This window comes from Megalops cyprinoides, chromosome 17 (genome assembly GCF_013368585.1).
Source record: "Megalops cyprinoides isolate fMegCyp1 chromosome 17, fMegCyp1.pri, whole genome shotgun sequence".
Lineage (NCBI taxonomy): Eukaryota > Metazoa > Chordata > Actinopteri > Elopiformes > Megalopidae > Megalops > Megalops cyprinoides.
The window spans coordinates 993,330-1,003,329 of record NC_050599.1 but is presented as its reverse complement, the minus strand read 5'-3'; the positions used below and the strand labels follow the sequence as shown (position 1 = coordinate 1,003,329).

Sequence of the window (10,000 nt, the reverse complement as noted above, 5' to 3'; positions counted from 1 at the left end):
GCGCACACACTCTCACACTCACACACAGGCACTCTCTCACACGCGCACACACTCTCACACTCACACTCACGCACTCTCTCACACGCGCACACACTCTCACACTCACACTCACGCACTCACACTCACACACGCGCACACACTCTCACACTCACACTCACGCACTCTCTCACACGCGCACACACTCTCACACTCACACTCACACTCACGCACTCTCTCACACGCGCACACACTCTCACACTCACACTCACGCACTCTCTCACACGCGCACACACTCTCACACTCACACTCACGCACTCTCTCACACGCGCACACACTCTCACACTCACACTCACGCACTCTCACACACGCGCACACACTCTCACACTCACACACACGCACACGTGCACACACTCACACACTCTCGCACTCACGCACACGCGCACACACTCTCACACTCACACACACACGCGCACACACACACGCGCACTCTCACACACGCGCACACACACGCGCACACGCGCAGGCACTCTCGCACACACGCACACACTCACTCCAGACCAGTACTGGGCCATGATGGAAAGGCCTGTCAGGCAGTTCTTAAGATTTCACACTGACCCAGATTTCTCTAATCAGCTAGGCTGTTTGATCGTATCACCATGTTCTGCCCTAATATTTGCTAAAGTGTAAACAGCATGGCTTTTGTGCTGCTGCAGCGTGGGAGAGAGTGAGGCGTCCTGCTCCGGGCCGGTCGCTGGACCTCCCAGTGACCCCGGGACAGGCTTTTTCAGCCAATTAGAATAATTCATATCTCAGCAGCGGCAGCGGCAGCGGCAGCGGCAGCGGCAGCGGCAGCGGCAGCAGCTTATGTTGTTGAAATAGGCCAGCGCATTGGCATTACAGCCTGGGCTTCTCGGGCGTAACTAACAGAAATCTGCAGGGCCTGTTAGGACAGCAAAATCCCATCCCTGGGATTCAGGTCACGCTCTCTGCTGCCTATTTTTAAACAGAGGAGGGGCAGACATCACTGCACTCACCGTTGGACCGTGGCAGAGGGTCCAGAGTCAGTACATGCAGAAGGACCCTGCATGTATGCTGTGCGCGAATGTTGAAGTAAAGACATTGCATGGGACTGTGATATCCATGCCTGTTTCTCCTCCTCTTTAATGTACAGTTGTGTGGTTGGTGGCTGCTTCTGTCTAATGCAGAGTGATAAGACTCACTGCACATCAAAGAGAGATTGAGGAGAGACTCTGAGCTGCGAGCAGGTAACAGGAGCCAGAGAGATTTCCTGACGAAAGAGGAAAATTCAGTCTAATGCGCTGAAGGTGCTTTTTCTGGGCCTCATGTAATCTTTTCTGTGAATCTCGTGACTGCAAAACTCCTGATTATAATGAAAAAAATTTTACACATTATTTAAATGTGTTTAAATTAGTCACTCAAATAAAAGCACTCAGAGCCCAAATGGCCAGACTGAATGGTGGCCTTACCCACCTGTCCCCCGCACAGGGGTGGAACACAGCGTACAAAAGGAGGAAAGATCATCACACGTGAAGCATTAACTCTATATCGTTCATGAGAATGAACTGATCTTAGATGCAATTAAATTATTGAGATGAAAATATTTTACTGTCAATACACATGAAGGCAAGTTGTCAAATACAAGTGTGACTCTGCAGTCACTCCGCTGTGGTGTCAGAGTGATGGAGGTGCCACTCTGGTTTCCTAATAATGATGGAAGCTCCACAAAGGCGTTTGGATAATGTCTAGCTTCTGGACCCAGAGAGAGAGAGTGAGAGAGCGAGAGAGAGCGAGACAGAGAGACAGAGAGACAGAGAGAGAGAGAGACAGAGAGAGAGCGAGAGAGAGAGACAGAGAGAGAGAGAGAGAGAGAGAGACAGAGAGAGAGCGAGAGAGAGAGAGACTGAGACTGATCACTGAGGAGCAGTCTAGGACGCAGTCCCGGTCCAGGTTTATGCCCACTGAAGGCCTCATGGCGTCGGCTCTGCACCACGGTCTGAGGAGCAGTGCACCGGCTGAGTGAAAGATGGGGCCGTTTCCTGAAGGTTAATCATGTCCCATATTCGCAACGGCGTGTCTTGACATTAGCAGTTACTCTGTCTCACTTGGCTGGGTTTCCTGGCCATCAGTCCCTGAGTTTTTCATTCATTTCTCCAATTTTATCCTTTGTATAGACATATATGTTAACTGATAGTTTTGCATACAAAGTATTACTCCTGTGTTTATTCATGCACATGAGTAGGGGAGAGTTTGGTGGCATAGTCTAAACAGAAATGTGTTGTTAGACAGTGTATTTCCATCAGCTGTGATTTTTAAAATGGTCTCTCCAGCTGTTAAGACTTTCAGCGCTGAATGTGTTTTTCCTGTGTGGATGAGGAACTGTTAGGAGTCTCTCTCAGTGCATTAGGAAAGGGGAACCCAGCTACCCTGGCTTTCTTCATAGCACGCATGCATGTATAGTGAAACATGGTATCCCAATACCCCATAGGTTGAAAAGAAACCATTTCAATAGATTCTCTTAATGAGAGAAGTTTTGGTGGTGAGTCCAGCAGGAGACCTCAAAGCTATCTGGCTATTGGTGTCAGTGTGCTTGAGATGAGCATTATGGACGATGTAAATGAGCATATGGAAGATGGTGATATTCTTATGTAACTGCAGTGCAAAATAAATTATGATCTCTAGCCAAACCTATTCAGTTAAAAGTTTTACCATCTTTAAAGTACTAATTTCCCTAAACCTGTTGTTGACCCTGATTTAAATGAGAACGTTGTTAGTCCCGTAGAGCAGAGGCGGGTCAGTGGCCAGTGTAAGAGCGCGGTCTGGGCCTCCTGAAGCTGGGTGCTGCTGACTCTGTGCCGTCTGCCTGGCCGTGCCAACATGTCAGCTGCTCTGTGTTTACAGATTCCTCTCGGAGTGAGAAGAAAGAGAGCAAGTGTCCGACGCCAGGCTGCGACGGCTCAGGTCACGTGACCGGCCTGTATCCCCACCATCGGAGCCTGTCGGGCTGCCCCCACAAAGACAGGGTCCCCCCAGAAAGTAAGCACGGGGAGAGCACGGGGAGAGCACGGGGAGAGCACGGCACCCCCTGTGTTTCCTGGCATGCTGTGTGTGACGGACGTCCGGCTGCCGTCTGCTCTTCTGTTCCGCCTTTCTCATCGAATGCTCTTTTCTTTGGTTCCGCTCTTTTCTTTGGTTCCGCTCTTTTCTTTGGTTCTGCTCTTTTCTTTGGTTCTGCTCTTTTCTTTGGTTCCGCTCTTTTCTTTGGTTCCGCTGCATGAGCTCCTCACTTCCTGTGATCTGTCTATTCTCTGCATGCCAGCAACATACCCCCTCTGCTGCACACGCACACACACACGCACACGCGCACACACACACTCACACACTCACACACGCACACATGCACGCACGCACGCACACACACACACACGTGCACGCACACGCACACACACACACTCACACACGCACACATGCACGCACGCACGCGCACACACACACACACACACACACTCCGTTTGGTCTGCGTGTTGACCAGTGTCAGGTGCAGACTGAGGGCACAAACAGAAAAGCCCACAAAGCCGCTGTGTTTTCAGCGATGCTCGCAGCATAATTATGCTCTAATTACAGTGTAATTACACAGGTATTAATGTGAAATGGGGCCACTTCATCCGCCTGCAGAAATGAGTTTAAATGCATGTGAGAGTGCTGATTCTGCAGCGAATCCGTCTCACAGAGGGGACAATGTATTATCGCTGTGAGGGATTTCATTTGGAATTCACAGGACATCATGCTAAACGATGGCCCAATTATGCCCCGGTTTGTTATTTTTTTCAGGGTTTTAGAGGTTTTCAGGAGTTTGGTTTTCTTTTTATTTGTGTTCAGGTCTGAAAGCAGTCTCAGTTTCTCAGTTTCTTAGTCCAAATGTTTTACTTGGAGAGCCCCCACCAACACAATCAATTCAGCCCATTATGAATTTTTCATGCCATAATAATGATTACATTTCATGTGATAGCTTTCGGATTTGGCCTAATTATAACATTCTACATAAACACTATGCATGATGCTGAAGGTTGATTTTATCTTGACCAAAATAGTACTGTGCAGGTCATTTAGAGAACACCTCTGTCCAGATAGCGCATGCCGTTATTACAATAACAGATGCTACGTGAAAATGCTCACACGAAAATCTGTGTAATAGAACATTTGAGGAGAAAGAGAAAAACATATCAAAATGCAGTGACAATGAATAAATTATTCCGCAATCCCAGTTAGCAATAAGCTTAGGAACTTTGAATATTTGGGGAAAATCATGGGTGGGTTGAAAGTTATGGTGTAATAAATTGAAGCCGTTTAATTAGGCACAGTGAGCAGAAATGTTGGAGTGCTGCAGCAATATTGTCAACATCTGTTCTGATGGCTCATCCAATGCAAGACAATGCCGTCTGCTCCGCCAGTGTGGGTCGCCCTGGCAAGTGGAAGCTGCTGTAACGATCAAGCCACAGACAATGGAAAAGACAATGATTAGAGGGATTTTGACAGGATTTAAGGCTTCATATCTTCATATCTTCATATCTGTAAATGTAAGACCATAATTTTAAATTCATATTTCAGTGCACACACAAATGGTTTCTAAAGTGTGCTGTTTTAGCTCAGGAGATAGAGTTGTAGAGCACAGGGTTATATAAAACTGTGTGTGCAGACTGCCAGGCTGACACTAACAAGCCCAGCCAGCAGCAGCCAGCGTTGGGGGTGGGGGCAATTTCTGCATGCAAAAAAGGAACAGGAGGCTGAAGCAGGAATGCTGAAAAACAAAGACACCACTCAGCGACAAATCAGGGAACAGCCGGCCTGGAGCAATGCATTCTGGGTAGAGTCATGTGGGCTGACTCGTCCTGGATGAGATGCGGATCACAGTGTCTCTGAGGAGACACTGTGAGGAGACACTGTGAGGAGACATCTCATCCTCTGCCGTCTCTCCACACCGGTGTCTGTCAGTTCTGCATGCTGTGGTGAATATCTGTGATGGTGCTGGTGCTCCCCCCCCCCCCCCCCCCCCGCACCCCTGCCTCTGCCCCCCCTGTGCCCCCCCCCGCGCCCCCGCACAGCTTGCATCTGCTGCATGAGCTTTGCTGTCCCAGTGTTCACACACTGATGGTGATGGAACTGATAACTGGCTCTGGGCCTCCTAACCTTCCCTGTCTCTCGCCTCTCTTGTCTGTCAAGTTCTTGCAATGTATGAAAATGTTCTTAAGTGCCCTACGCCTGGCTGTACGGGACGCGGTCATGTCAATAGCAACAGGAACTCACACCGCAGGTGAGTGTCGGCCGGGCCCGGGCCCTGCTGCTCCGCCCTCTCAGAGGGGAGCAGTCTGCATGCCGTAGAGGGGGAGGCAGAGAGGCAGCCTCTCACAGCAGCTGCAAACCGCTCTTTATTTAAATTCTGCAAGAAGCATCTGTGGATATGGACAAGTTGAATATACCTTTATGAATGGAGTTACAGGCAGGACAGTGTGTGTGTGCATGTGTGCATGCGTGTGTGTGTGTGTGTGTGTGAGAGAGGGTGAGACAGCAGTGTTAGATCCAGCCTCCAGCTTTGGCCTGGCTCTCAGCAATAGAGCTTCCTGATCCCAGCACTCTCACAAACGGGCAGATGTCTGGAAACCTCCCACACGTGCACACACACACACACACACACACACACACACACACACACACACACACACACACACACACACGCTCATACACACACACTCACACACAGACACACACACACACTCATACTGACACACACACACACACTCACACTCATGTTCATACTCACAGACACTGCACACGCATTTGTACTGTATATTCTCACTGACACATATGTATGTACTCACTGACATGCACACACATGTGCATACAAACAGACACACTTATATACACAGAGGCAGACGCGTACCTACTCACACATACATACACACACACACTCACACACACAGCTCTTTCTGTGCCTGCCGCTGCTGCAGGCCATGCTATAGAGAACAACTCCGCTGGGACCTCTGCACACTGTGTAGCTGTCAGGAGTGATGAGAGGAGGGAAAATGTGCGGGAAAAAAACAAACAAAAATACATATGTTTAGCTTCTCCTGCGTGCAGTTGTCATGGAAACCGCGGTACTGACAGCAGTCCCTCTGTCGGCGTGTCGTACAGTGTGAGACTCTGCAGGCTTTGAAGTGTGTGCGCTCTGGGCTCCTATTCATTTTTCATGGGCTCTTTGTGTGAGGAGCCCAGAGAGAGCCCAGCTGTGTGTGTGTGTGTCTGTCTGTCTGTCTGTCTGTCTGTGTGTTTGAGCGAGTGTGAGTGTGTGTGAGTGTGAGTGTGTGTGTGAGTGTGAGTGTGTGTGCGTTCATGTGTGAAAGAAAGAGACAGAGGAATGGAGAGAGCAGTGAGAAGTGTGGCTGTTAGAGAGAGAGAGACGGGGAGAGAGAGAGAGAGAGAGAGAGAGAGAGGGAGAGGGTGAGAGAGAGAGACAGAGGGGGAGAGAGAGAGAGAGAAAGAGAGAGAGCAGGAGGGAGAGAGAGAGAGAGAAAGCAGGAGAGAGACAGAGACAGAGGGGGAGAGAGAGAGAGAGAAAGCAGGAGAGAGACAGAGACAGAGGGGGAGAGAGAGAGAGAGAGAGCAGGAGGGAGAGAGAGAGGGAGAGTGAGAGGAGGGAGAGAGAGAGGGAGAGTGAGAGGAGAGAGAGAGCGGGAGAGAGAGAGGGAGAGAGAGAGGGATATAAGGAGAGAGCTGCAGGATGCATTGAAGCTCAGGGCTCACATCCTCTCTCTCTGTGGAGGGGGTTTGTGCTTCTCTCTCTGACAGTTTTCCCTGAAGTCAGCCAGCGTCTCCCAGCGCGTATCTGTAAGGCCCCAGCTCTCCAATTAAAAACTGGCTAAATAAAAACACCATTCAAGACGTGTGGCCTCCCTCCTTCAAAACAAGTGAAGATTTCTCACATGCTTTGGCAGAAATTGTGAAAAGAAAAATCTGATCAGCTGCTAAAATAACTGATGTTCTTGGCTTTGGGGCTGCAGCTGGCCGATCACTCTGACTTCTGACCTCTGACCTCTGACCCCGTCAGCTCAGCATGCACCTCAAACTGAAGAGGGATTCTCAATTCATTCAAAGTGTGCACTGAAATGTGGATCACCAGCTGCATGTGTATGTGTGCGTGTCTGTGTGTGTCTGTGTTTGTGTGTGTGTGTGTGTGTGTGTGTATATGTGTGAGTGTGTGTGTGTGTCTGTGTTTGTGTGTATGTGTATATGCGTGCCTGTGTGCGTGCATGTGTGTGTCTGTGTATATGTGTGTACGTGTATATGCGTGCGCGTGTGTGTAAGTGTGTGTACGTGTATATGTGTGTACGTGTATATGCATGCGCGTGTGTGTAAGTGTGTGTACGTGTATATGCGCGTGTGTGTAAGTGTGTGTACGTGTATATGCGTGCGTGTGTATATGCGAGCACGTGTGTGTAAGTGTGTGTACGTGTATATGCGCGTGTGTGTAAGTGTGTGTACGTGTATATGCGTGTGTGTGTATATGTGTGCGTAGAGGTGAGTACTGGAGAACGTATCAGTAAGTGATGTGAGAGTAAAGCTAAGGCGGCTGTGTGCTGAGCTTCCTCCTGCTTTGTGCTGTTGCTCCTGCAGCCTCTCTGGTTGTCCCATCGCAGCTGCGGAGAAGATGGCCAAGATCCAGGAGAAGCACCAGGTCAGCGACGGCCCCAAATCCAACCAGGCCTCAGACCGTGTGCTGAGGTATGTTCTCCTCACTGGCTCTGTGCAGGACATTATGCAGTATTATTCAGACTGACTTATTTTTACCTTTTCAAATTTTGTGATTCATGAACGATTTTAACATGGCATGCGCTGCATGCGTTTAAGCATCAGTGGAATGGCTGACCGGTCTTGCATTGGTGCTGCTTCCTTTGCAGACCCATGTGTTTTGTGAAGCAGCTGGAGATCCCACAGTACGGCTACAAGAACAACGTTCCCACCAGCACCCCGCGCTCCAACCTGGCCAAGGAGCTGGAGAAGTACTCCAAGACCTCCTTTGACTACAACAGCGGCTACGACGGCCACCACCAGGTCTATGGCAAACGAGCCATCGCTCCCAGAACCCAGGGCCGTGACACCTCTCCCAAAGGATACGACGGTACGAACAGACACTCCTGTCCCTCCAGAGCCAGTTCACGCAAATCCCAGGGCAGCCCCTCCTTTCCCCAGCCTACAGTGAGGCGCTGGCTGATGCGAGAGGACAGGGCGGAAGTTTCCGGGCTCCACGGCCCCGGGTTTGGTGTGAATGCCTTTAACACGGCTCACAGTGTGCAGTCCGCAACCTCTCACTCTGAAGCGCCGACTCCCTCTCTCTCTCAGCCGAAATCTCTCTCACACTTCCTCCACGCGCCCCTCCACCCGCACACCTCACCTCCCGTAATGAGGATCGTGTGGGTGTCGCTTGTGCTGTTTGTGTGTCTTTCCACCTTGTCTCTCTCTGTCTCTCTCGCTCCCTCTGTCTGTGTCTGTCTGTGTGTCTGCAGTTTAATACCATTCAATCAACAGAAACCCCCATCCATAATGACTTACATACACATCATTCATAGACACAGGTGTGATTCCTCCGTCTCTGTGTCTGTTCATCTTCCTGCTGGTGATTTCTGCTGTGTGTCTGAGAGCCTCCTCGTATCTGTCCACGTTCCTGTCTGCTGCTCCATGTATCCTCCTGTGTATCTGTTGACCTCCTGCGTTTTAAATGTATCCATTCTGTCCTCTACATTGCTGTGCTGCATACTGCATTGGTGAAAAGAGCATGCCTTGACTTCTCTTGGGTGTGTACGAATGTGTGTGTGTGTGTGTGTGTGTGTGTGTATAAGTGTATATGTATGTGTGCATGTATATACTGCATACACATTTACAGATTTATATCTGTATCTTTTGAGTGCACCTGAATTTCGTTGTATGCCTTTTACAATGACAATAGTAGTGAGTATGAGTGTGTATCTCTGTGTTTCCCTCACAGCTAAGCGCTGCTGTGTGTGTGTGTATATGAGTGTGTATCTCTGTGTTTCCCTCACAGATAAGCGCTGCTGTGTGTGTGTGTATATGAGTGTGTATCTCTGTGTTTCCCTCACAGATAAGCGCTGCTGTGTATGTGTGCATGTGTATGTGAGTGTGTATCTCTGTCCCCTCAGTGAAGCGCTGCTGTAAGACCTCCAGCCCGGCCAGCAGCAGCAGCAGCAGCTACGCCCCGAGCAGCAGCAGCCTGAGCAGCGCCAGCAGCACCTGCAGCCGCAGCAGCTTCGACTACACCCACGACATGGAGGCGGCGCACATGGCGGCTACCGCCATCCTCAACCTGTCCACCCGCTGCCGCGAGATGCCCCAGAGCCTGAGCGGCAAGCCACAGGACCTGTGCACCCCGGTACGCCCTCTCTCCCGGTGGCTCACCCGCTCTCTTGCCCGCCCTCCCATGTACTCTCTCTCTCTCTCCCTCTCTCTCCCTCTCTCTTTCTTTCCCTCTCTCTCCCTCTCTCTCCCTCTCTCTCTCTCTCTCTCCCACTCTCCCTCTCTCTCCCTCTCTCTCCCTCTCTCTCCCTCTCTCTCTCTCTCTCCCACTCTCTCTCTCTCTCTCTCTCCCACTCTCCCTCTCTCTCCCGCTCTCTCTCTCTCCCTCTCTCTCCCTCTCTCTTTCTCTCCCTCTCTCTCCCTCTCTCTCCCTCTCTCTCTCTCTCCCGCTCCTCTCTCCCACCCTCTCTCTCTCTCGCTCACTTTCTTGACCACTCTCTCTCTATCCCGCGATCTCACATCTGTCCCACTGTCCACCCATCCCGTGGAAAGTGTAACAACACACTACGCAGGGTGTGGGGGGTGCAGAGTGTTGTGTGAGGTGTGTGATGCAGGGAGTCTGACTCTGTCTGCAGCTGCAGCCCTGCAGGTGGCTGTGACTCTCTGAAGGAGGGAGTCTGACTCTCTGTCTGCAGCTGAG

At 50.5% G+C, this 10,000-nt stretch overlaps 1 protein-coding gene across 2 annotated transcripts in view; it reads left to right on the top strand.

Annotated features, from left to right (window-relative positions):
* Nucleotides 1-10,000, top strand: part of myt1la (myelin transcription factor 1-like, a) — a 68,010-nt gene that overhangs the window by 43,658 nt on the left and 14,352 nt on the right. For both annotated transcript variants that reach the window (XM_036549569.1, XM_036549567.1), the window contains exons 8-12: nt 2,899-3,033; nt 5,218-5,308; nt 7,666-7,773; nt 7,950-8,170; nt 9,207-9,436. In XM_036549569.1, coding sequence (XP_036405462.1) covers nt 2,899-3,033; nt 5,218-5,308; nt 7,666-7,773; nt 7,950-8,170; nt 9,207-9,436 — 785 coding nt within the window. The remainder of the gene's footprint in view (nt 1-2,898; nt 3,034-5,217; nt 5,309-7,665; nt 7,774-7,949; nt 8,171-9,206; nt 9,437-10,000) is intronic.